Source organism: Eptesicus fuscus, chromosome 4 (assembly GCF_027574615.1).
Source record: "Eptesicus fuscus isolate TK198812 chromosome 4, DD_ASM_mEF_20220401, whole genome shotgun sequence".
Classification (NCBI taxonomy): domain Eukaryota; kingdom Metazoa; phylum Chordata; class Mammalia; order Chiroptera; family Vespertilionidae; genus Eptesicus; species Eptesicus fuscus.
In genome coordinates this window covers 8,040,535-8,066,413 of record NC_072476.1, presented here as the reverse complement: position 1 = coordinate 8,066,413, position 25,879 = coordinate 8,040,535, and the positions used below count along the sequence as shown (strand labels likewise).

Here is a 25,879-nt window from a genome sequence, read left to right as displayed (position 1 = left end):
ATATGCAACTTTGGAAAATAAATAAATCCTACATAATAAAGAGGTGATATGCAAATTGACCATCATGCCCTCACAAGATGGCTGCCTACAACCAGGCCAGCAGGGGGGTTAGTGAGGGACGACCAAATGACTGAACAAGCAGGCTGAGTGGGGCAACCAGGCTGGCAGGGGGGGGAGGGAGGGGGCCGTGAGGGGTGACCAGGCCAGCAGGGGAGGGCAGTTGGTGGTGACCAGGCTGGCAGGGGGGGTAGTTAGGGGCGACCAGGCAGGGGTGGGGTGCAGTTGGGGGCAACCAGACCAGCAGGGGGGGCAGTTAGGGGCGATCAGGCAGACAGGCAGGTGAGCAATTAGGAGCCAGCAGTCCAGGATTGTGAGAGGGATGTCTGACTGCCAGTTTAGGCCCGATCCCACAGTCCCAGATTGGAGAAGGTGCAGGCTGGGCTGAGGGGAACCCCCCATGCATGAATTTTGTGCACTGGGCCTCTAGTAAATAAATAAATCAATAAACAAAGAAATAAATACGTAGATAATTGAGGTGGAGGAGAACTTTCCCACTTTTGGTATGTGTGTATTTTTTTAAATATATTTTTATTGATTTCAGAGAGGAAGGGAGAGGGAGAGAGAGATAGAAACATCAATGATGAGAGAGATCGGCTGCCTCCTGCACACCCCACACTGGGGATCGAGCCCGCAACCCAAGCATGTGCCCTTGACCAGAATTGAACCCAGGACCCTTCAGTCCACAGGCTGACACTCTATCCACTGAGCCAAACCAGCTGGGCTGCATGTGTGTATTTTTATAAGAAGCATATGTTTTGTTTTTATGCCAACATATTTTAACAGATCTAAAGAAGAAATTTGTTGAAAATAAATATTTCTGGTCACTGGTTTGGCAACCTTCCAGCCAGGGACATATACTTCACCTTTATAGATAATCTAATCTAGTAAAGAGGAATATGCAAATTGACCGTCATGTCATCACAAATATGTCAGCGTTACAGCAGAGGCGGGGTTTCCGTAACACAAGATGGCTGTACCCACAGCAGAGGACGAATTCCTCTAACGAGGCTTAACGAGCAATCAGCAGGGACCTGAGGCTGCATGGCGCTGGGCTGGGGCAGGGGACCTGAGGCTGCGTCCCCCGCCCAGCGGGGCTTGACAAGGGTGGGGCCGGCCGGGTCTGGATCTCACCCAATGTGGGTGGGGCTGGCCAGGTCTGGGTCTCGCGCAATTTTGAGGTAACACAGGTGGGCGGGGACTTGACTCTGGGTCCCATGGTGCACCCCAGACTCTGACAGGAGGAAGATTTTCATATACACTTTACTAATTTTCTTTCATCTCTGACACTTCTATTATAGAGAAAGGGCAAATAGCAATATTAAAATATTTCCTCTAATTCCCTTTTAATGTGCACACATTTCGTGCACTGGGCCACTAGTTATTTATAAAACAGGCAGTTTTAAAATATGGCCACAAACTATTTTAATGACTTAAAACAATAACCATTTGATTAAGCTTATCATTCTGTGGTTTGGCTGAACAGTTCTTCTGAGCCAAGCATTCTTTGACACTCCTCCCCCAAGAGGTGGGTCTAGCTCGGCCAGCTTGGCTCAGAAGTGTCGACCTATGAACCAGGAGGTCATGGTTCGATTCCCAGTCAGGGCACATGCCCAGGTTTCGGACTTGATCCCCAGTGTGGGGAGTGCAGGAGGCAGCTGATCAATGATTCTCTCTCATCACTGATGTTTCTATCTCTCTCTCCCTCTCCCTTTCTCTCTGAAATCAATAAAAATATATATATATTTTTAAAAAGAGTTGGGGTCTCCGTCCACTCCCCTTAATTTGGGCTGGCTGTGACTGGTTCAATGAATAGAGTGGTGGGAGCGATGCTATGTGACTTCCAAGGAGGGGTCCTTAAAGGCCATGCAATTTCACCTTGCTCATCGGAACACTCACTCCTGGAGTCTGGAACTCCCAGGTAAGAAGTGCAACTACCCTGCCACCCCTGTGCTGGTGAGGACACCTGTAGACAGCATGGTTGAGCCTGTTCTCCAGCCAGCCCAGCCCAGGTGACAGTCACGTAAATGAAGAAACCATCTGGGACGTGGGCCCCGGCCCCCACAGTTCCACCCTCAATCATTAGAGTCACCCCAGCTGGAACGCAGTATAGCTTTTCCTGATATGCCTTTTCCAAATGCCTGACCCGGTGTGAACAAGAAAATGCCTATGACCATTAGAATGCTAAATTAATCATTTGGTGCTAACTTAATGCGTAAATTAATTATTGGATGCTAAATGAATGAACAATTACCTCAGTGCATGTACTAAATATTTGGCTCTTTATGTTCCAACACTAAACTAATATGTGTAGTTTTAATTATTGTTTCAAGAATATCCAAACAAAAACCAGTCACTCCTTCATCCCTTTTAGATCCTGACAAGCGATGGGAGGAGCATTTAAAGGAACTAAAGTGGCTGCACGGCAAATTATATGATAGAGAATGAAAGAAGAGCTAAAAGACTTGTGTAAACCTATAAGAATAAATAGTGTCAGCAGAGAAACCAAGATGGCGGCATAGGTAATCACCTATACTGGCTGCCTCTCACAACCACATCAAAAACACAACTAAACGGCAGGACAGCTACCACCCTGAACCGCGGGGAAGCTGGCTGAGAGGAAGTTCCACAACTGGAGAGGAAGAAAGCGCATTGAGACTGGTAAGAGGTGTGGAGGCACGGAAAGTGCTGGCACCTGGATGTGCTGCTCTTTGAACCGGGAGGCAGCTACAAGCTCCTGCTTGCTCTGAACTCCAGTTCCGGGCGAGACTCTGGGGGACCCAGGTACATACGGGGAGAAACTGGACAATCTGGCATCGGGACAGGAACGTGAGGGTGGCTTACTCTTAGAGGTGCTCGAAGCAATCATTGTTCCTGTGTGGGGGCAGGGGACGCGGAGAACCAGGGACTTCTCCGGTTCAGGGCAGCCATAGCTGTTTGCTCCGCCCTGGTGATTCCCAGAGACACCACCCCACCCAATTTACAACCCCACCCAAGCTGTGTGCATCGGCTTTTGCATATGAATGGCCTGTCCTTTGCCTAAAATAAACTGCAGCTGGGTCAGGGAGCCCCAGAGATTCCAAAAGAGGGCCCACTGCCTGGCAGCAGCAGCGGCCTTGCTTCACAGCTGGGCCTCGTCTGGGCACTTCCAAACCCCATACAGAGGAGGAATCTGTAGCTCCTGCTGGGCGGGCCCAGACAGTGGCTGACCTTGCACCTCCTTGGAGATCCAAGAGCCAGTGTACCCAGTGGTCAGAGTGAGACCATCCAGATTACAACTCCTCAGACCCATAAGGGACACACTCAGGGGGCAGACTCAGTGAACACCAAAGCCCCATAAGGGTATCTCCTGTGCAACAGATCTTCCGGTGTAGACACAGCTGCTCATCACAGCCAATTGGCCTGGAGGTCAATTCCTCCCAGTGATACCAACAGCAATCAAGGGTTAACTACAACAAGATTGTGCACATAGCCCACAAAGGGGTGCACCAAGAGTGTCCACCTCAGGTGACTGGGGAGGCTGAGCCACTGGGCCCTATAGGACACCTAGCACACAAAGCCACTCTATCAACTCAAGGAGACTTAGCAGCTACCCACCCAGTACATAGAAACAAACACAGGGAAGCAGCCAAAATGCGGAGACAAAGAAACAAGTCACAAATGAAAGAAATGGATGAAAGCAAAATACTGGATATAGAGTTCAAAACCACGGTTATAAGGTTACTCAAGAATCTTCTAGAAACCGCCAATAAATTTAGTGAGACCCTCAAGGATATGAAAAAGGACCAATTAGAAATTAAGCATACACTGACTGAAATAAAGAATAATATACAGAGATCCAACAGCAGACTAGAGGATCCCAAGAATCAAGTCAAAGATTTGAAATACAAAGAAGCAAAAAACACCCAACCGAAAAAGAAAAAAGAATCCAAAAATATGAAGATAGTGTAAGGAGCCTCTGGGACAACTTCAAGCGTACCAACATCCAAAGTATGGGGGTGCCAGAAAAAGAGAGAGAGCAAGATATTGAAAACCTATTTGAAGAAATAATGACAGAAAACTTCCCCTACCTGGTGAAAGAAATAGACTTACAAGTCCAGGAAGCACAGAGAACCCCAAACAAGAGGAATCTAAAGAGGACCACACCAAGACACATCATAATTAAAATGTCAAGGGCAAAAGACAAAGAGAGAATATTAAAAGCAGCAAGAGAAAAACAGTTAGTTACCTACAAGGGAGTACCCATACGATTGTCAGCTGATTTCTCAACAGAAACTATGCAGGCCAGAAGGGAGTGGCAAGAAATATACAAAGTAATGAATAGCAAGAACCTACAACCAAGATTACTCTACCCAGCAAAGCTATAATTCAGAATTGAAGGTCAGATAAAGAGCTTCACAGACAAGAAAAAACTAAAGGAGTTCATCACCACCAAACCAATATTACATGAAATGCTGAAGGGTATTCTTTAAGAAGAAGAAGAAGAAGAAAAAGGTAAAGATAAAAATTATGAACAACAAAGTGACAACAAATACATATCTATCAACAAGTGAATCTAAAAATCAAGTGAATAAAAAATCTGAAGAACAGAATAAACTGGTGAATATAATAGAATCAGGGGCATAGAAAGGGAGTGGACTGACAATTCTCAGGGGGAAGAGGGTGTAGAGGGTACGGGAAGAAATTGGACAAAAATCTTACACCTATGGACGAGAACAATGGGGGGTGGTAAGGGCATGGGGTGGGGTGGGAACCGGGTGGAGGGGAGCTATGGGGGGAAAAAAAGAGGAACAACTGTAATAATCTGAACAATAAAGATTTATTTTTTAAAAATAAATAAGTAAAATAAAAATAAATAAAAGAATAGTGTCAGGATGGCTGTGACTCGGGTGGAACTGAGATTGTGAAACATGCTATAGACATCAAAAAGGGCTTTTACAGCTATCTTGGGAGAAAAGAAGGAAGAAACGGGCCCATTGCTGAGCATAGATGGTGTAATATGAACAGATGACCACGAGAAAGGAGAACCTCTCAACTTTCATCTGCTTTGCCTTCTACAGAGAGAATGATGCTGGAGGTTAAAATGGTCTCAGGGTGTAGTTAAGTGGACATTGAGGCCCCAACGAAGTGAAGGAAGATGAGAGAACATGAACTCAATTGAAATGTTTAAGACCCCAAATTTGGATGCAGTCCATCTCCCAAGATGCTGAAAGGAGCTGGAGATATGGTTTTGGAACTACTGCAGACAAACTTTGAGAAATTTTAGAAAACAGGAAAAGTACTGGGGGTAGCATTCTGACTTTCAAGGAAATTTAAAATGTAATTTATAAAACTATTCACCAATGACTTCGATATTAGTCACTCTGACAAGGTTTTAGGTTCTAGATTCTTCAGATAACGTGTGAGCACCAAGTAGCAGGAAGAGTGAGAACGACTCAAGCTAAGTAAACCTCATTTCCCCTTTTCACAGTGTTACAATAGTTACAACATGGTCAGATGGGGGAACCTTTAGAACTTTATTTGCTCTCTGCTTGGTTTCAAGGAAGAAGCACTATCTTTCAGGACATCTTTGCAGACCTTATAAAGAAACCTGAGCACAGCGCTGGAACTTGGTGGGTGAACTGATGTTTGAACATTAATATTAATTAAATGTTGATTTGGGTGATATCAGCAAAAATAGGAAAGGGAGGACCTATGAAAATTCACTCCTAAATAAAAGCAATTAAAAGAAAACCAGCAAAAATTGTCAGAATCAACTTTTTTAAAACTCTGTAAATTAACCAAAGTCTTGCAGCAAGTTGAGGAATGCTTATTAAAAAAAAAAAAAAAAAAAAAAATGGCTGGCCCGGCTGGTGTGGCTCAGCGTTTGAGCATTGACCTATGAACTGGGAGGTCATGGTCTGGTTCTGGCCAGGGCACATGCCCAGGTTGTGGCTCGATCCCCAGTAGGAGGCATGCAGGAGGCAGCACGCCCCCTCTCTTCCTCTCTCTCCCTCTCCCTTCCTCTCTCTCTGAAAATCAATAAGAACATATTTTAACAAGAAAAAAATAAAATAAAATGAGCCAAAAAATATAGATTTGGATCAGAGTAGGGCCTTGGATGTTGGTAAAGGAATTTGGACTCCACTTGGTAGTTAATGGGAAATTTAGAATTGCTAAACAGAAACCTTGAAATGGGTACTGCTGTTTTGTCTGCTCAACACTTTCTGTGGAGAGCACCCCAGTTTTCATTGGGGAAGGCCTATTTCCCCCAGCCCAGTTCACGTCATGCAAGTAGATATAGGTAAACCCCCAGTTCCACACTGACCGGTTCAGGGATTTGTACAGGATCCAAACAGAACCAATGACCAATGGGAGTCACATCTGGGATTTTAGTTGGGGGGGGGGGGGACCGGAAAAGAGATGAGCAGATTAGAGGAACAATTTGAAAAAGATTTATAGATTAACTCTATGAATATTAACGTTTTGATTTTAATAATTGTACTATATTTAAAATGTTAACATTTAGAGTGTTGGTGAAGAGTATATTGAAATTCTTTGAACAACTGTTTTTGCAACTTTTGGGTAAGTTCTGAAATTATTTTTTAAATATATTTTATTGATTTTTTACAGAAAGGAAGGGAGAGGGATAGAGAGTTAGAAACATCGATGAGAGAGAAACATCCATCAGCTGCCTCTTGCACACCCCCTACTGGGGATGTGCCCGCAACCAAGGTACATGCCCCTGACCGGAATCGAACCTGGGACCCTTGAGTCCGCAGGCCGACGCTCTATCCACTGAGCCAAACCGGTCAGGGCCTGACATTATTTTTAAAAATAAAATTAAGGAGGGCCCAGGAAAGCTGCGCCAAGGTGGGTGGGTGGGCGCGCTCGTGGGGCGGACTGGTGCTCCCGGTGGTGGCTCAGCCTGGCCTGCCGGCCTCCCTCCTGCGGCGCCGGCTCAGTGGTTCAAGTGAACAGACAATGGCCAGTGATCACAACCTTCAGCAGCAGCGCGGCCTGTGGCCTGTTTCACGAGGTGGAATTGGGTTGACAGGAAGGCCTCCTTCTGGAATCCGACCCCCACCAGGAAACATTCGAGTGGCACCTGGAATGTCACCTGGAACTGCAAGACCAGGCTCCCGTGGTGGCCGCACAGGGACAGGAGTTCTGTCTTCTCAGATTAAGTTGCAGATCGTCCAGTAACACAACAAGGTATGAGTGGAATGAAAACTGAGATTAAAGGTCCCCAGGGGCAAATTTTAGAGAAATCTTACTATCTTGGGCTTCTTCGGTATGTTAAATAAATGTGTCTTGTTCTATGCATTACATGAAGTTTTAACTGTTGTACTTATTAAAATAATTAGGTATATGTTGATTTGTAAGAATTATTTTGTGTTCTAACATAATTTTTGGATAATTTGGCTGTATTACAAAATACATGTATAATGCAATTAGGCTGAGATTTAAAATTTTATATATTTGCATGTAAGCTATATATTTCAAGTTCACTTTTAAAATCTCTAAGGATAAAAAATAACCTTTTGCCAAAACCGGTTTGGCTCAGTGGATAGAGTGTCGGCCTGCGGACTCAAGGGTCCCGGGTTCGATTCCGGTCAAGGGCATATGCCTTGGTTGCGTGCACATCCCCAGTAGGGGGTGTGCAGGAAGCGGCTGATTGATGTTTCTCTCTCATCGATGTTTCTAACTCTCTATCCCTCTCTCTTCCTCTCTGTAAAAAAATCAATAAAATATATTTTAAAAAAATAAATAAATAACCTTTTATGCTTCTTTCACTACTTGTTCTGAAATACTATTGAAATGTCACCAGTTACATCTAACAAGAAAAGGAATATACTAGTATATATATATATATATATATATATATATATATATATATTTATAAATGTTACTTAATACAAAGTTTTACCTAAATATATAGGATGTCCCAAAAAATGCATATGCACTTTGAATGATTATAAAGTCAGTGTTTATTAATATGCAGTTCATTTTCAAAATTTAAAAAAATCTACAGAAATAAATAATTTTTTTGTTAAAAAAATAATAAATTAATTAAATTAAAATGTGAAATTTAGGGCTTGATCAATGGTAGAGAGGATGGCTTTGGGAAATACTAAGGTAATGAAATGGCGAGGAGCTGGTTAGATACAGAGAGATGAAAAAATAAGAAAATAACGGTTCAACCCTGAGAGAGGGGTAGCCGCACTAAAGGAAGGAGAGTCTGGAAGGGAAGTGGGTTTGGGGGTAAAAGGGTGTTTCCATTGGACATGCTGAAGCTTACGCGTCAAATAGCCTCCAGGTGGCGCTGTTCAGCAAGCAAGGAAACTGGAACTGGGGCCGGAAGAAAGGCAATGACTAAGGTTAGAGATTGCATGTACAGGAAAAAGTTGTCACGGCAGGAATATGATGTAACTGAAGGAGACACTGTGGAGTGTCAATGTAAGAAACATTCAAACCTACGGAGAATTTTTATGAGTTTATTTGAGCCAAACTGTCCACAGTTGCTGGGAAGCAGAATATCATTGGATTGAGATAATGGTAGTTTTGCACCTTATTTTATACACTAGAGGCCCGGTGCACGGATTCATGCACAGGTGGGGTCCTTCAGCCTGGCCTGCGCCTTCTCGCAATCTGGGACCCCTCAGGGGACATGCCCCTCCCCCCCCAGGGGTGTAGCAGGCGGCCAGGGAGGAGCCCCAGCTGGGCGGGTGCAGCTCTGCCGCTGCTCATCCCAGCCCTTTGTGCCTGCCACCGCCCGCCGGTAGAGCTGCCACGAAGACGGAGAGGCTCCCGCTGCTGCCACAGCTGCACTCGCCAGCCGTGAGCCCGGCTTCTGGCTGTGGGAGCACACTGGCCACCAGAAGGCAGCTCCTGCGTTGAGCGTCTGCCCCCTGGTGGTCAGTGTGCATCATAGTGACCAGTCGACCGGTCGTTCTGGTCATGCGGTCGTAATGTTCACTTAGGCTTTTATATAGAGTGATTACAATCAGAAGAGACATTTGTGGATTACATGAAATCCATTGATGATAGATTAGGGAGGTGGGAGAAATCGAGGAGGGGGAACCTCTGGGACTGTATAAGAAGTAAAATGATAGACACATATTCTTTTTTTTTTTTTTAATATATTTTATTGATTTTTCACAGAGAGGAAGGGAGAGGGATAGAGAGCTAGAAACATCAATGAGAGATCGATCAGCTGCCTCCTGCACACCCTCACCGGGGATGTGCCCGCAACCAAGGTACATGCCCTTGACCGGAATCGAACCTGGGACCCTTCAGTCTGCAGACCAATGCTCTATCCACTGAGCCAAACCGGTTTCAGCTAGACACATATTCTTTTACATGGGTGGGTACAGGATAGTTAACAGTCAATAATTAACATGGCAACAGTAACAGTGAGAGGTCTCTGCCTTGGTGCATTGGTTGTGCCCTGAGGAGTCTAGAAAAAGGGGAGTTACCCTGACATTCCAGAGGAATGTTATTGTAGATGCAAAAGACAATAGACAGGCTTAGTTAAGGTAAAGATGACCTTTGTCAGGGAAGAGTCTAGCTTAGGACATGACTACCTGCCATAAACAGCTTTTAGTTAAAAAGTTTTCATTTCAGACCATCCTTTGTGGTTACTTTAGGTCTCCGAGTTTGCAAGGCCAACAAGCAGGCCTTCCCTGAGCGTGTCAGGTTTAGTATGTGGTCCCGTTCCATCCACAGGAGGAGAAGGCTGGTGCGGACAGCGCAGGGAAGCAGCCAGTGGCGGCAGGCAGAGCTAACCACGGAGATTTCAGAGAAGGTAGCGGCTGAAGAACGCCTCTGCCAGAGGGGGGATGTCTGGTCATTGCTAATCTCTAAATACGAAGAAGTGTCCCAAGATACTTCTGTAACAGAGGTTGTTTGGATTGAAAAAAAAGGTCGGTAATTAAAAGTTAATAACTTGTGCCGAAACTGGTTTGGCTCAGTGGATAGAGCGTCGGCCTGCGGACTCAAGGGTCCCAGGTTCGATTCCGGTCAAGGGCATGTACCTTGGTTGCAGGCACATCCCCAGTAGGAGGTGTGCAAGAGGCAGCTGATGGATGTTTCTCTCTCATCGATGTTTCTAGCTCTCTATCCCTCTCTCTTCCTCTCTGTAAAAAATCAATAAAATATATTTTTTAAAAAGTGAATAACTTGTTAAATGTGTTCTGGCCCCTATTCCTGCGCAGTTGCTGCGTTCTCGGCGGGTGCCGGCTAGCGGGTTGTTGAAATGGGAATGGGCGTTTCCCTGGCAAATTACCCACTGGCCTCCCCTATGACCCTGACATCACAAACCGATAAGAACTGACCTAACACTTAGTCTAGGGGTGTCGATCTAAGAGGACAGAGGTAAGCCAAATGGCAGCTGTTAGAAAAACTCAAACAGTGCAGTGAGCTGTGAGAGGATGAACTGCGTGACAGAGAAAACGATTCTTCCCAGGTTCTTCCGACTCCGTAGTTCAGTACGTTTCTGCTTTTCCCCTGTTAGATGTTCATACTCTCAACTTCATATGGCCGCTGTGAGAACGGTAGGAGATAAAGTACATAACAGTGCCTCGCACAGAACAGATGTTCAGTCTATACATATATAAGTTGAATATGCATCTATAAATCGAGAAACCCCAGTCCAGTCTCCAAGGAAGTACCAGCCTCGGCCACTAGAGGGGAGGAGTCTCAGTCACACGCCTGTGAGGGAGAGGAAGACACAGCATGAGGTGGCAGGCACCCCTCTGGATAGACCAGCTTTTCCTAAGGCAGGAAACCCACTCCCATTCAGGAAACATGGCTCCCTGCTGAACTCCACGGAGTTTCTCTGAGTCACTATATCCTCCTGAAGTTGCAAAATGGTCTAGCAAAAGTCCCTCGAAGGCTTTTACTGCTTCCTGAGTAACATCTAAACTTGCCAGAATCCAAGGCCTTCCTCAATCTGGCCTCAACCCACCTGCCAGCCCGAACTCCCCTTAATCCTTTACACTGCACCACACTGGACAGCCGTGCTCCCCTCTGTGCCCCGACTCATGCTGCTCCTTCGTCTTGATGCCTTTCCTCTACCCCGGCCTTCTGAAACCCTGCTTCCTTTTCAATGACGCAAATGCCACCTCCTCCATGACTCCCTCCTCACTTCTCTAGTGATCTCACCCTCCCCCAGCTCACACACCCTATATTCCATCCACGTATCTTGTATTAAATTGATTTATGTATGTGCATCTTTTCAATAGATTATATAAACTCCACGAGTTGAGAGGCCAGTGGATCATCTACCCAGGGTGACACAGTGAGTAAATGGCAAAGATGGGGTTCTAACCTGGGCACCCTGGCTCCAGAGCCCTGGCTCTTAACCACTAATTCACGCTGTACCGTAACCTTTCCTCAGCCAGGGCGCCTCGCTCAGACCTCTGCACCAGTGCCATTCCACAGCGTATCAAACGAACACCTTTGTGAAACACTGATCTAATGAGCACCTCACGTACCTTCCCTGACTGTGGGCTACTGGGAGCCAGCAGCTTGGTCTCATTAATCTGAATTAGAGTGCCCGGGCATAGATCCAATTACGAGCAATTTCAGAATCAGAATCACTGTTCCACTTTGTCTCTTGATCTATAATACATATAAGGACCTCCTCCCAGCTTTTAAGGAAGAAAAAAACAAAGTGGTTACTTACTGAAGGCCAGCAAATGTGTTTTTCGAAAGCTTCCAGCGCCCACCTGTTTTTGGGGGTTTTTTTATGGAACACTTCCCGAATTTGCATGTCATCCTTGTGCAGGGGCCATGCCAATCTTCTCTGTATCGGTCCAGTGTTGGTACACGTGCTGTGTACCAACTTCTTCACTGCGAAGTGAAGGGGTGGACTGACCGTCTCTGAGGGCCCTTTCTTCAGGGTTAACCGTCTGTGACTCTGGGAGACAGAATGGGATTAAAAAGAGCCCCTGCCTCTGTGTCAGAAGATATCCTGTTAGTCTCAGCTCCCCAGCTCCCAGGTCCCCCGTCTGCAAAACCTGAGAACAAGACAGGCCCGGCCCCGCTCATCCAGCTACACAGTGAGATGACCCCTAGATCGAGGAGTTGTCCGAGGGAACTGAAGTGGTCAAAGAAGAGCGCAAACTACAAAGTCTAGAACAGAATCCAAAGATGATGATCCTAAGAGGGGCTGGGGGAGGCAGAGGCGGGCATGGGGGTAGAAGAGAGGATGGGGGAGACAAGGTGATGGAAGGAGACTTGGGGTGTGAACACAACACTATATACAGCTGATGTCTATTACAGAATTGTACCCCTGAAATCTACATAATTTTAACCAATGTCGCCCCGATAAATTCAATAAAAAAGACATCTTGACAGGACTTCAGTTTTGCAAACTCCAGGGACAACAGGAATGTTGCCTGTTTTGCAGTGTTTGCGAGAAGCCTCGCGGTGTGAATTAAGCAAACCCAGCCACGGCTGCAGGCAGCCCCGGGCCCACGGAAAGGCGGCTGGACGGGCTGCCCTGCGTGGGGCGGGGAGCCCCGCAGCCGCGGCGCCAGGACCCGGGCACCAGCCGTGGAAACGCCGCGCGCGCCCGCGGGGCCACGTGACGGCCGCGGGGACGCGCGGGGACAGGCCTGCGCGCGGCTCCGCGGTGACCAGGCGGCGGGAAGGGGCGGGGCCCGGGCGGGGCGCGGGGAGAGGCGGGCGCGGGAGGGAGGAGTGGAGATGGCGGCGGCGGCGGCTCAGGGGGGCGGGGGCGGGGAGCCCCGGGGAGCCGAGGGGGTCGGCCCGGGGGTCGCGGGGGACGTGGAGGTGGTGAAGGGGCAGCCGTTCGACGTGGGCCCGCGCTACTCGCAGCTGCAGTACATCGGCGAGGGCGCGTACGGCATGGTCAGGTGAGGGGCGTTCCGGGCAGGGCCGCCGGGGAGGGGGCTGCGGGCGAGGAGGGCCTGGGTGCTGGGTGCTGGGTGCTGGGTGCTCTCTGCGCCTGGAGATCCGAGCGTCCCGAGAGGCGGGGGCGCGGCCGGGCTGGGAGCGCCCCGGGAGAGGGCCTTGGGGTGCTTTCTGCGTGCGTCCGAGGAGGGGGCTTGGAGCCTTGACCGGCCTTTCCACAGTGAAGGGAGGGGATCTGGGTGTCGGGGGAGCTGCGGGGACCTGGGGACCCTGTGGGCGTGGGTGCGGGAGGAGAATAGGGTCTTGGGACGGTCCTACCCTTGGTGCAGAGGGAGCGAGGACCCTCCTCGGGGAGGGTGCCCGGGATTCCGGGAGGCCTGCCCGGAGTTGGGGAGAGCTGACGGCGCTCGGGGCTGGGCAGAGCTGGGGCTGGCCCAGGAGCGCCTCCCTGCAACTTTCAGGAGGGGCTGCGGCTCTCCCCTCCCCACGGTGTGCGCTGGGCCTTTGTTCATCTGCCAACAGCTCTGCTGCCCGGGTGGGCACCTTGCCCGTCGGGTACCTTGCCCTGACAGCCGTGCCTGCCTGATCCCTTCCCTCCAGCCCCTCCTGCGACTCCCTCCTTCTCCCGGTCTTGGCCTCACTGTCTGTCCTCCACTCGTCTCCCAGCCCCGGCCCTGCCCTGGGTTGGGGAGCCCATCGCGGGGAGGGGGAAGGCAACTAGAATGGACAGGGCTGCAGAGAGGGGAAGTCTGTGAGCGGTCAGTCTCTTCCTCTCTTTGTGAAGTCGCTGGAGGGCTGCCTGGCTGGTCCCCAGCTTTCTCCCTGGAGATCCCAGGCCTTCAGCAGGAAGGAACCAGCATTGTTTACGACTTGGCCAGAGCCCTCTCCTGCTCCCGCCCTTCCCTGCCATGGCCTGGGTGGGGCCGGCAGGCCTGGACTCCCCTCTGTACGACCACACCAACACCACCTCTCTGGCCCTCTCAGCTCAGCTTACGACCACGTACGCAAGACACGCGTGGCCATCAAGAAAATCAGCCCCTTCGAGCATCAGACCTACTGCCAGCGCACGCTGCGGGAAATCCAGATCTTGCTGCGCTTCCGCCATGAGAATGTCATCGGCATCCGAGACATTCTTCGGGCACCTACACTGGATGCCATGAGGGATGTGTATCCTTCACCTTGGCCCGCTGGCCGGCCAGGCACGGCCTCAGAGCTGGGCTGGGAGAACACTGGGTTTCTTTCTGTTTCCTTCTTCCCTGTCACCCTCCAGAACAAACCCAGGGAGAGAAACCTAGCGGAAAAGAGGCCACAGGGGGTAGGAGGCTGGACGGCCTCAGGGGAAGCCTGGCCTGCTGCAGCCGGGCAGTGTGGCCCTGGGCACGTCCGCTCTCTCTGCTGTGCCCCTGGGGGGTCTGGGCAAGATGGTCTCTAAGGGGCTTTGTCTCCTGATACGTACGTCCAGGTGTGTGACAGGATCCAGCCTCTGCCCCCAGCCAGCTCTTGTTGAACAGACGGGTCTTTCCCCTCAGGGTCCTCAGACTGGGAGGCAAGCAGGCAAGAAGAAAGTGGCCCCTTTTTGAGGGCCTACTATGAGTCAGGCGCAGTGCATGCCCAGGGCTTTCACATTTCTAATTCTACCTCCCAACTGCCCGATGAGATAGCTCTCAGCTCCCTTTCGTTCGCGGATGAGGAAATTGAGGCTCAGAAAGCCTTCTGCTGCTGCCTCTGCCCCTCCCCCAAAGAAACCCTGTCCTTTCTCCAGGACTTCCTGCTGGAGGGAGCCCCACCCCGTCACCTGTGGCCTTGCACCTTGCCCAGGGCCCGACCTGGCCTTTGTTGCCCTCCCCCATATCACCTTCCTGGTTTGTTGTCCACTTCCTGCCTGGCTCTGTTGTTAGCAGCTTCTAATACCCATCACCTCTCCCCCACTCCACCCACCCCCAGTCAGTCCCAGTTCTCCACCCAAGCGCGGGGATTTGTGCCGCCGTGTCTGCAGGCCCCCACCACAAACTGCGGGCAGGAAACCTCCACACTCGCCCCCAGCTCGCTGTGTGACCTTCAGCATCTTCCCCTATAAAACAGGGCTGGCCCATATGTTCCCAGAGGCCCTTTGAGGCTGATTCTAAAAGATAGTCCTTATTCTTGTAGAGACAAGCCAAGAGACGTTTATGTATGTATGTATGTGTGCATGCATGCATGCATGCAAGTTTAATCTTAAAACATATAAGGACATGTACTCCTCTGTCTTCGGATGCACGGCCAAGCACTCTTTGAGTAGGAGCGTGCTGCTGGGTTTCTCCTCATTGGTCTTGCACAAACTATTCCCATAAGGTAGGCATTTCTTTTTAAGAAACATTTATTGCATGCCAGATGGTATTCATACATTATCTCATGTAACCCTCTCAACAGCCATGTGGCTCAGGCATTTATAATAGCAACACGAGTCCATGTTTGCTGAACACTTACAGTGTGCCAAGCACTGGGCTGGCTTCTTCACAGGGGTCATCTCATCTCATTGTCACAGCCACTCTCGAAAGAACCATTCTTTCTCCTGCTTCTCAGTGAGGAAATAGAGGTGCAGACAGGTTGAGGTCGTAAAACCAATGAGCAGGGGGGTGGGGATTTGACACCCCAGCAGGTTAACCCCAGAGCTGCTGCTCTTTTTTTTTTTTTTTTTAAAGATGTATTTTTATTGATTTCAGAGAGGAAGGGAGAGGGAGAGAGAGATAGAAACATCAATGATGAGAGAGGATCATTGACTGGCCGCCTCCTACACGCCCCACACTAAGGACCGAGCCTGCAACCTGGGCATGTGCCCTTGACTGGAATTGAACCCGGGACCCTTCAGTCCATAGGCCAACACTCTATCCACGGAGCCAAACTGGCCAGGGCCAGAGCTGCTGCTCTTACCTGGAGTTCTCCTGCCTCCTGCAGAACTGAAGTGCTTTTGCTCAGGGTCACAGCTGAGATGCAGCAGAGGCCCCGAGCCTACCTGCTGAGCCTGGGCCCTGCCCAGCTTGTGATAGGGGTTGGCAGATCGCTTGAGTCTTAGGGGTGCCAGCTGGAGGGGATGCGAAGCCTAGTCACCAGAGCCCGTTCTTCTTAACCAAGTGCCTCCCGCTGCCCCCACCCATGGGGTCTCCGATACCACCCTCAGCTACATTGTGCAGGACCTGATGGAGACAGACCTGTACAAGTTGCTCAAAAGCCAGCAGCTGAGCAACGACCACGTCTGCTACTTCCTCTACCAGATCCTGCGGGGCCTCAAGTATATCCACTCAGCTAACGTGCTGCACCGGGATTTAAAGCCCTCCAACCTGCTCATCAACACCACCTGCGACCTTAAGGTCAGGGGTTGGGTGCCTGTTCCCGCCTCCCGCCGGGGTCTGGGGCTTCCGTTTGACTGATAGCCCCCAAGCAAAGGGAGCAGCATGGGCAGGGGCGTGGCGGGATGATTGCTTGGGCGTGGAGACCTTGAGCACCAAGCTTATCAGCCCGGGTTGGATTCCAGATCTGCGATTTTGGCCTGGCCCGGATCGCCGATCCTGAGCATGACCACACTGGCTTCCTGACAGAATACGTGGCCACGCGCTGGTACCGGGCCCCAGAGATCATGCTTAACTCCAAGGTAGGGGCCCACCCACCCCCAAAGGGAAGGGGCCAGGTCCCAGAAAGCCCTGGAGCCACCTCTGAGCCAGGCAGTGACCCCCCGGGGCTGGGTCACATTACTCTGGTCCTTGGGATCTGGAAAGAGGCTAAGCATTAGCTCCTCCCAGGCTCTGCTCTCTGCCTCCTGCAGCAGTGCATCCAGGTTGGGGTGGTGGCTTGGCCCAGACAACAGGGCCCTGTTGAGGCTGGCCCGGGACCCACCACCTTCTCCCCTCCCCAGGGCTACACCAAGTCCATCGATATCTGGTCTGTGGGCTGCATTCTGGCTGAAATGCTCTCCAACCGGCCCATCTTCCCTGGCAAGCACTACCTGGACCAGCTCAACCACATTCTGGGTGAGGGGGCCTGGCCAGCCCAGTGGAAGGGAGATTAGCCTGTTGGAAGTGAGATTTCTTTAGGGTCGGGGTCGGGGAGTCTGTGGGAGTCGGATCCGGAGTACCACCACCTTTGGAGCCTCTACAGCATCTCACAGGATTTCAGTGACATACAGATACTATCCCGTTGGCACACGGGAAGAACAAGGCTACAGCCCACACGTAGGAAGTGCTGGAGCTGAGATTTGGACCGAGGGCTGCCCGAGTCCAGACCCCTTGCTCCATCATAGCGTTGGCTGGCAATAACTGTCAGGGCGTGGAATGGGTGGGTGGCAGCTCCTGTTCTTGGCTCCTTCTGCTCCCAGAGGGGAGAGAAGATCTCTCACCAAGGCACCTGCCCTACCCATAGGCATCCTGGGTTCCCCATCCCCAGAGGACCTGAACTGCATCATCAACATGAAGGCCCGAAACTACCTGCAGTCTCTGCCTTCCAAGACCAAGGTGGCCTGGGCCAAGCTGTTCCCCAAGTCAGACTCCAAAGGTGAGAGAGACAAGGGGCTGACGTGGGGTAAAGGCTGGGTGCGTGAGAAGCAGAGAAGCAAATCAGTGCCTCTGGGAACTCGCCTAGCCTTCCCTTCGACCCCTGATTCCTGCCCTTCCTTAGCCCTTGACCTGCTGGACCGGATGTTGACCTTTAACCCTAACAAACGGATCACAGTGGAAGAAGCCCTGGCTCACCCCTACTTGGAGCAGTACTACGACCCAACAGATGAGGTGGGTCAGCCACCAGCAGCAGGCCTGGTGGGTAAGTGGGTGGGTAGGCATCCCTCAGTATCTGGCCTGAGCCTCACATCTTTGCCACCCTAGCCAGTGGCCGAGGAACCTTTCACCTTTGACATGGAGCTGGATGATCTACCCAAGGAGCGGCTGAAGGAGCTCATATTCCAGGAAACAGCCCGCTTCCAGCCCGGGGTGCTGGAGGCCACCTAACCTGAACAGATGCCGCCGCTCCCCGGGGCTCGGTGAGTGCGCCCCACCGCCCACGCGCTGATTCACTCTGAGACCAGGGTACCTACCAAACATCCTGTACAGTCAAAAGCTCGCTCATGCCCATGACCCATGTGTACGGGAGCAGCAGGAGGGCCAGAGACTGCCCAGACCGTAGACCTGTGGCCTGCCAGTCTTCATGTCCCTCCTTTCCCCCAGCCCCAAATGTCTCCCATCGGCCAACACCCTGCTGCCTCCAGCCCCAGAGGTCACTGAGGGCCCCTCTCACCCAGCTGAGGCCCGGAGCCAGGTTTTGCCCCTCCCAGTATGGACAGAGAGGCAGGTGGGGCCGCAATTGCTTTGGGAGGAGCTAGCAGCTCTCAGCCTGACCCAGATACCACGCTTTCTCACACCTGGTGCCCAGGTCAGCAGTTCACCCACCTTTGGGGGACTCCGACCCACACCTCTCTTCCCTCCTTCGTCACCTCCGGTCTTTCTGCCAGCTGGAGCCTGAGAGAGGGCGGGCAGACACACCTGCGCTCAAACCCCAGCTCGGACACGTAGTAAGAGCTGTGTGATATTGTGCAAGACACCTCACTTCTGCAGCTCCGTTTCCTGGGGACCGCCCCGATAATGAGAGCAAACACAGAGCACTACGCATTGTTCTAGATGTTTCTGTGTAGGAGCTCGTTGCATCCTCACAGCAGTACCATGAGACAGGTAATCATGTTCCCCATGATGAGGAAACAGGCACACCTCACTCAGCTGTAAGGATGAAATGAAAGGGGTTGAGGTCAGAGCTCCGGCAGGCGCTCTCCTGGTGCTAATGGTTCCTTTCCTGCCTGCCTTTTTGTTTAGGCCCTGCCTCCTGTCTGCCCCTCCCCTGCTGGACTGTTAGAAAATGGACACTGAGCCCAGCCCGGACCCCGGCGGCCCAGGTCGGGGCACAGGGCGGGCCTGGCCATCTTCCCTCGCTTTGCTCAGGCCTCCTGCTTCAGGCAGGCCAAGGCTCCCTCCCGCCCCCTCCCCGCCCTCCTAGGATCTGTGGCTCAGGTGGCCCCAAAGCAAATTCCCCTCAGCGGCTCTGCCTTCCTCTCCCCGGGCTCTCCCAGTCTCCGGTGGTTCCAGAATCGAAGGGCTCTGGCTGCCCTGTGACCTCCTGAGGGATGGGGGGGTTAGGGCACACTGAGTCGGGACTCGGGGCCAGCCATGCCCCACTCACCTCATTCAAACCCCACCCATTTCCCCTCAAGGAACATTCCTAAGGCTCAAGGGCTAGCATCCTTGAGGAGCAGGGCCCTGCCTAAGCCCCCTCCCCCTGCGCTGCCACATCTAACTCCTGCTGCTTCTGTGTGTGGGTGAGCAGAAGTGGAGGTGGGGCGCGGAGAGCCCGGTGCCCCTGCCCACCTGTGCCTGTGTCTAATATATAAATACAGAGATGTGTATATGATGGCCCTGGCTCTGTCTGTGTTTGCCGATGCCGTGCCCCTCGCCATTGCTGCTTTGAAGACTGACCCTCCAGCCCAGCTGCCTCCCAGCTGTGGCTTTACCTGGCCCTGTCACCTCTGGCTCCCCAGCTGGCCAGGGTTGAAGATGGGAGTGTAAGAAGCTCCACCTCCTGGACAGAGTGGGGTCAATTTTCCCCTTAGCCACCGTCCTCTCCCCTCTCTGACGTCTTCCTAACTGGCTGGGGCGATTCGGGGGTGATTCCGGCACCCTACACACCCCTGGATTTTCTAGAATGGCAAGGGATGGTATCCCCCGGCCACATGCACAGGTGGTCAGGGGGGAGGTTATAGCAGACGTGTGGGGGGAACCTGACTGCCCAGGGTTGTCAAGCAGAGAGGGGCGCTGGGATCTGTGGAGCCGCTCGGCCTCGCCTCCCACCTGTACTCCATCCCAGCTGAGCCCTGCAGCCTGGCGCTGGGCCAGCAGCAGGCTGAGCAAGTCCCAGGGGCGTGGTGGTGACCAGCGGTGGAATCAGCCTACATTAGCCAGGCAGTCGGCAAGGCAGCACAATTCACCGGCGACAGCTGAGCTGGCGGCAGCCGGAGCCCGGGAGGCAGCGGCCATGAGCTCGGTGCTGTACTATGCCCTGCCCGCCCTGGGCAGCTATGCCGTGCTCTCCATCTTCTTCCTGCGCCGGCCTCGCCTGCTGCACACACCCGGGGTTCCAGCCTTCCGGCCCCGCCTGGGGGCCCACCGGGGAGGTGAGCTGCGGGGGGAAGGGGGGTGCAGGCTACTGAGGGTGGAATAGGGAGAGCAAGACACGTGCCAAGGTGGACAGCAGAGAGGGGCAGGTCTACGGGGCCAGAAGTTAGGAAGAGGGCGGACCGAGGTAGGAGGAGAGCGGGTGACAGGGCAGGATGTGAATGAGGAAAGAGAGGCTGCCCACCTGGGCTGACAGGGTGACGAGGCAGGGGCCAGGGGAGAGGAAGGGGTCCAGCCCCAGGGACCCACCGCGCTGCCCCACACAGGATCTGGAGAGAGGCTGGAGAACACCATGGAGGCCATGGAGAAGTGAGTGCGCCTGCCCCGCCGAGCTGCGAGGCCGTGCCAGCTGTGCGCGGCATGAAGCCAAGGGGTGCCATGCACTTCCTAGTCCGGGTGACTGGAGCCCCTGGAGGCATCGCACAGCCTGCCTACCCGCTTTCAATTGCCCCCCGCTCCCCTGAACCTCCCCACCACCCTGTGCCCCACAGCCCACTGACCTTTGCTCCCTCAGCGCCATGGCCCAGCGCGCAGACCTCCTGGAGCTGGACTGTCAGCTGACCCGGGACGGTGTGGTGGTGGTGTCCCACGACGAGAACCTGTCCCGCCAGTCAGGCGTGAACAGGGATGTGAGCAGCCTGGAGTTTGAGGTGGGCCTTGCCCTAGCCCCCCCTTACCCAGAGGCCCCCATGAGCCTCCTGGTGACACGCCCCTGCCTCCCCAGGAGCTGCCCCTCTACAAGGAGGAGCTGGAGATTTACTTCTCACCAGGTAAGAGCGTGGGCTGTGAGCCCCGGGCTGGGCCAGCTGAGCGGGGTCATGGCCTCAACCTCTGCCCTCTCTTCTCTGGCACGTGCCCCTCTTTCCCTGGGTTCCCCCTCCCACCCACCAATCCTCCTCTGACCCCTCCCATCCTCCCAGGCCACTTTGCACATGGGTCAGACCGGCACATGGTGCGTCTGGAGGATGTTTTCCAGAGGTTCCCTCGGATGCCCATGAGTGTGGAGGTCAAAGAGGAAAACCAGCAGCTCATTCACAAGGTGGTGCTGTGGGCAGGGTGGGGAGGGCCCGGCTGGGGAGAGGCCTAACTCCCTTTCATCTCCTTCCTCCTCCTTCCAGATAGCCAGCCTGGTGAGGCACTTTGACCCCAGGCCTAACTCCCTTTCATCTCCTTCCTCCTCCTTCCAGATAGCCAGCCTGGTGAGGCACTTTGATCGCAATGAAATCACCATCTGGGCCTCGGAGAAGAGCTCAATCATGAAGAAGTGCAAGGCTGCCGTGAGTCCCTTTCTCCCCCAGCTCCTGCAGCCCCTCCTCCCAGGGGCTGGAGCCCCGCCCAACCTGAGGCCTAGGCTAGTGGCGGGTCTGGGGGGTTCCGGAGGATTTGGAGAGGTGAGCCGGTGGAGGAAGTATGTGAGCCAAGTCAAGTCATGCTGCTGGGAACAGGGAGGGTGCATTTAGGCCTCGAGTGCTGGGCCAAGAAGTGACTTTGATCCCGCAGATAGTAGGGTTTCTTGATGTTCCAAAGCTATTTCCCCTGCAGCCCAAGCCTCTCTGCTTCCCTCTCACCGCCCCCCTTGCCTCCCAGAACCCCGAGATGCCGCTCTCCTTCACGAGATGCCGAGTGATCCGGCTGTTACTGCTGTATTACCTGGGGCTGCTGCCCTTCGTCTCTATCCCTGAGAAGTTCCTCTTGTGCTTCCTGCCCACCATCATCAACAGGTGCCTGCAGGGTCCCCATCTCCCTTCTCCATCCTCCCCCAGGCTTCCAGCTGCTTCTGTCCTTAGAAAAACACCCCCCGTCTCAAGCCCCGTTTTGTAGGGTCCCCAGCCACCTTCAGGATAACCCCCACAGTCCTTTGAAGACAGGGGTTCTCACGCAGCATTCGCGAATACTAAGAGGACCATGAACCCTGTGGCATTCAGTGCAAATGTACTAGTATGTAGGTGTGGATCGAGTTTGGGAACAAAACGTTCATTTACTCATCCATTCATCCAACTAGTATTTATCGAATGCCTCCTCTGTTCCAGGTGCAGCGACACTAATAATCAAGCAGTGTGGGTGGGGCAAGGCCCTCAGCTTCCAGTCTGGCTAGGGAGACACATGTTAATGACAGCATCCCTCTGATCCTCAAAAGGAAAAGCAAGTGTTTTCCTGCCGGGGAAACAAGGATTAACAAAGTAACATCTGGGTCAAGTGTGAGGAGTTGGGATACTTCACCAGCTCTGGGGCCGGGCCCTCCCCCGCTGTCAGAGACCTTCGTTCCCGTGGCCCCGTGCTGTCTGCTGCCCTCTGTTGTCATGGGAAGCTCCCAGCCAGCCCCCACAATCCTTTGCTACAAAGACATCTTTATACTACAGAACTCTGTGTGTAGCATTTTTATACAGGATTTACAGTGTTTCCACCTCCTTCAGTTAGCTGAGCTTTACTTTGCAGCACCCCCGGGACGTAGAGGAGTCATGACCCCACAGAACATGGAGAATCTGAGGCTCAGAGCTCCCATAACTTGCTCGAGGTGATCCAGCTAGAAGTCCAGAGCCTGCCTTGCCCTGGGTCCGACTCCAAAGCCTGGGAAGGGCCTCTAGAGTCACCCCTGGAGTGGGACAATCAGGGGCAAGCAGCCGACCCATTAAACGCTGTCTGTTCTCAGGAGGCTGGTCAGGCCCAACCGGGAGGGCCTCCAGGCTGTGTCCAGCTTGGGAACCAGGCTAGGTGTCAGCCCTGGCCCCGCCACAGACTTGCATGTGACCTCGGGCAAGTTAATGAAACTCTCCAAGACTCAGCTTCCCTTCAGAAAAACAGTGAGGGGTGGGCACACCCTCAAAGCATGGAGTCAGGAGGTGGGAGTAGGATCTCACTGAACAAAGGGTGAACTGTTTGTCTGGGCAACTGCAAAGGTTCTTTTTTAAAATTTATTTTTTATTTCAGAGAGGAAGGGAGAGGGAGGGAGAGATAGAAACATCAATGATGAGAGAGAATCACTGATCAGCTGCCTCCTGCACGCCCCCTACTGGGGATCGAGCCCATAACCCGAGGAATGTGCCCTTGACCGGAATTGAACCCGGGACCCTTCAGTCCACAGAGCAACACTCTATCCACTGAGCCAAATTGGCCAGGGCTGCAAAGGTTCTTTTAAGAGGGAGTAGGTTTCACTGGTCAGGGATCACGACCACCCCCTCTCCACCCCGTGACGGAGAGAGACCCATGGACTGACCACGATACCCCTCCTCCACAGGACCTACTTCCCATTCTCCTGCTCGGGGCTGAACCAGCTGTCAGCCGTGGTTACTAAATGGTGAGGTGGGCGAGAAGGCTGGGTGGAGTGTCCCCATAGAGACCTGCCTCTGCCCTTCTCCTCGGTCCCCCTCATCTTGACCTTTGCCACCCGCCTCCCCACCAGGCTCATCATGAGGAAAAGTCTGATCCAGCACCTGGAGCAGCGAGGAGTGCAGGTGAGGCTTCGCCACCTCCGTGCACAGCGCGGGCTGGCACAGCTGTCCCGTCACCGCGCTGCCGCGGACCAGCTGGCGCCTCGGGCAGGTCCCCCTCAGAGCCTCGGTGTCTTCACTGTAAATGGGGCTAATGACATAGGCAGCTCCTCTGGATATGCAACTGGTACTTAGCAAGGGCTTGACAAACGCTAGCCGTTCCGGTGATGCACTGAACTGTCCTGACCCCTGTGAGGGGCTGGGCAAAGACCAGAAGGAAAACACCAGCCTGCCCACCTCCTCCGCTCCCAGGCTCCCGCTCTGACCAGGTCATTTACTAGCAAACCTCTGCTGGGCATATATTCCGGGCACGAGGCACTGAGTAGGGAGTTGACCGGGGCAGAGGGGAAGGAAGCAGGCCATCGCCGTCACAGGGAAAGGAAAAGGAAAGACAGAGAGGGAAAGTGCGGTGGCCTGGGGGTCAGAGGCCTCGGGGAGAAGTGAGGGCTGGCTCCAGGGGCGCACCAGGAGAGCGCAGGCGGGAGGCCCCCGTGGGAAGGCCCAGAGGAGCTAGAGGCCGGCAGTCTGAGACAGAGCGGCTCCCACCACGGCAGCCTGGAGGACGCGGCGCCGGGGGGCTGGAGAAGGCAGCAGAGGCTGCGACAGGCAACCCAAGGACCTCCGGAAGGAGCCTGGGCTTCTGCCCAAAGGGAGGGGAAGCTTTTGAGGGAAGAGACCATTGAGATTTGCTGAGGGAGGGTCAGCCATGTGCAGAAGGGACTGTGGGGGCCACTGTGGAAGCAGAGTCTCAGGAGGAGGCGGATGCTGTCACTGACAGGATTTGGGCTCAAGTGGTGACAGTGGGATGGATGAGAGAGTTTACTCACAGACAAGCCACCGACTGGATGAGGGCAAGTGAGGATGAGCCCTCCCACTCCCTGGGGCTTCACCGGGACTCTAGGAGGCCGGACCTCACCGCTCAGCTGTCACATTAGGAACCCAGAGGCCCAGGGGCTTGCCCAGGGCACAGATCCCGGTCCCCCCAGGTCAGTGCCCACCGGAGAGGACTCGGCAGGCAGGGAAGGGAGGGCAGCAGCGGGCGCGGGCAGGCTGGCGGCGGCGGCCTGCTGGTAAACAGCCCACAGCTGGCTTCCGTGGTACATGCTGCCTGGGCCGGTTTCGGGCTACCAACGTGACGTCGCTGAGCGGAGCTGGGAAGAGATGGGAGGTGGCACATCGCTGCAGAGTATTTCCACCGGACACATTCGACAGACATAAATCTTCTCCAGGGCATAGGGGAAGTATGAGGGAGGAAGTGATGAGTGTCTAGATTTTATTGCCTTTGTTTTTAATACGGTTTACAGAATTGCAAGTTTATACAACTTAATATTTAATAATGGCTGTGTTCCAAACCAATTGGAAAAATTTCTGAAAATGGAGCCAACGGCTCCCCAGCATTCGGCCGGGAGGCCTCCACGGAGCAGAGCTCTGACCAGCTGGGTGCAATGGGCAGTTCGAGGTCAAGCTGTTTGGAAACGACCCCTCTCCCCTCCCAGGTGGTATTTTGGTGCCTTAACGAAGAGTCGGATTTTGAAGTGGCCTACAGTCTGGGGGCCACTGGCGTCATGACCGATTACCCCACGGCCCTGAGGCGCTACCTGGACAACCACCGAGCAGCGGCCCAAGTCTCCTAAGCCGGGGGCCCATGCCCTCAACAATGTTTCTCTTTCCCAATAAATATTTTTTTAGTCAAGACTTTCTGCATTCTTTTCAGGGGGTAGAGGGTGTCCGGGTGTCAGAGATCCTAGAAAACCCTAAAGATGGCAGCCTAAGGCTGGAGTCTGGGACCCGAACCAGCCTGGCCCACTGGTTCCACCACATTCCAGACCCAGAGTAATGCCACACCCTGTGCCAGCCTGGCCGCCACGCTCCTCAGGAATGTCCCTTCAGAGCCACAGATAATGGGTCCATTCTTCTGAGGCCACTGAGAGCCAGGCACACGGCGAGGGGCTTGGCTGGCCCTGCGCCTCCTCACCTGGCTGCAGAGGTGGGCATGGCGGGCGGCGGGCCCACAGCCCCACTTGCTGCCTCGCCACTCCAACCTTCCCCGCCCGGGTTTCCTGCTCCAGAAGCTCCCAGTTCCCCGGCCCTCTCAGCGGCATGTCTGTCACTCATTTGTGAAACCGGCTTTCACCAGCCTGGGGACGACTGGAGGCCAGGCCGGGCCCTGGGGCCGTGCAGGGAACAGGACAAGGTTAGCAGGGCCGGCCTGTGTAAACACTCAGGTGAGAAAGGGGAAGGGGAAGCCCCCAGCAGACACCGACGCAGCTGGAGGGACGGGGCTCCCCTGGA

General features: G+C 53.2%; 2 protein-coding genes, 1 long non-coding RNA gene and 1 pseudogene across 4 annotated transcripts; 3 read left to right on the top strand and 1 right to left on the bottom strand.

Moving 5' to 3' along the window:
* The first annotated feature begins 5,600 nt into the window (after positions 1-5,600).
* On the top strand, positions 5,601-9,903 carry LOC129148684 (uncharacterized). Its single transcript, XR_008555649.1, has 3 exons — positions 5,601-5,669; positions 7,127-7,251; positions 9,766-9,903. It is a non-coding gene; the product is annotated as an uncharacterized LOC129148684 (long non-coding RNA).
* A 1,879-nt stretch (positions 9,904-11,782) lies between these two features.
* On the bottom strand, positions 11,783-11,881 carry LOC114226836 (U6 spliceosomal RNA; annotated as a pseudogene).
* Positions 11,882-12,750: 869 nt separating this feature from the next.
* MAPK3 (mitogen-activated protein kinase 3) lies at positions 12,751-19,341 on the top strand. Its single transcript, XM_008152868.2, has 9 exons — positions 12,751-12,920; positions 13,903-14,085; positions 16,076-16,265; positions 16,430-16,546; positions 16,808-16,922; positions 17,311-17,442; positions 17,566-17,675; positions 17,769-17,923; positions 18,747-19,341. Exons 1-8 carry the CDS (start codon positions 12,751-12,753, stop codon positions 17,889-17,891), a joined length of 1,140 nt encoding a protein of 379 aa, XP_008151090.2. The 3' UTR covers positions 17,892-17,923; positions 18,747-19,341.
* GDPD3 (glycerophosphodiester phosphodiesterase domain containing 3) lies at positions 19,334-25,282 on the top strand. 2 transcript variants are annotated; one of them, XM_008152916.3, is made up of 10 exons: positions 19,469-20,098; positions 20,366-20,408; positions 20,614-20,749; positions 20,824-20,869; positions 21,020-21,138; positions 21,287-21,376; positions 21,687-21,820; positions 23,335-23,394; positions 23,500-23,551; positions 25,084-25,282. In XM_008152916.3, the coding sequence occupies exons 1-10, from the start codon at positions 19,630-19,632 to the stop codon at positions 25,219-25,221; spliced, it is 1,287 nt and encodes a 428-aa protein (XP_008151138.3). In that variant the 5' UTR covers positions 19,469-19,629; the 3' UTR covers positions 25,222-25,282. The 2 variants fall into 2 exon arrangements, with proteins under 2 accessions (XP_054570486.1, XP_008151138.3); XM_054714511.1 differs by lacking the exon at positions 23,335-23,394 and having other exon boundaries at positions 19,334-20,098.
* The last annotated feature ends 597 nt before the right edge of the window (positions 25,283-25,879 follow it).

Bases quoted from the DNA above. Each gene is read 5' to 3' on its own strand.
- GDPD3 (XM_008152916.3), top strand. From the start codon at position 19,630: ATGGCAAGGGATGGTATCCCCCGGCCACATGCACAGGTGGTCAGGGGG. The intron at 21,377-21,686 runs GTGAGTCCCTTT...CTTGCCTCCCAG, and splicing joins TGAAGAAGTGCAAGGCTGCC to AACCCCGAGATGCCGCTCTC. The intron at 21,821-23,334 runs GTGCCTGCAGGG...CCTCCTCCACAG, and splicing joins CTGCCCACCATCATCAACAG to GACCTACTTCCCATTCTCCT.
- MAPK3 (XM_008152868.2), top strand. From the start codon at position 12,751: ATGGCGGCGGCGGCGGCTCAGGGGGGCGGGGGCGGGGAGCCCCGGGGA. The intron at 14,086-16,075 runs GTATCCTTCACC...TACCACCCTCAG, and splicing joins CTGGATGCCATGAGGGATGT to CTACATTGTGCAGGACCTGA. The intron at 17,676-17,768 runs GTGGGTCAGCCA...TTGCCACCCTAG, and splicing joins ACTACGACCCAACAGATGAG to CCAGTGGCCGAGGAACCTTT.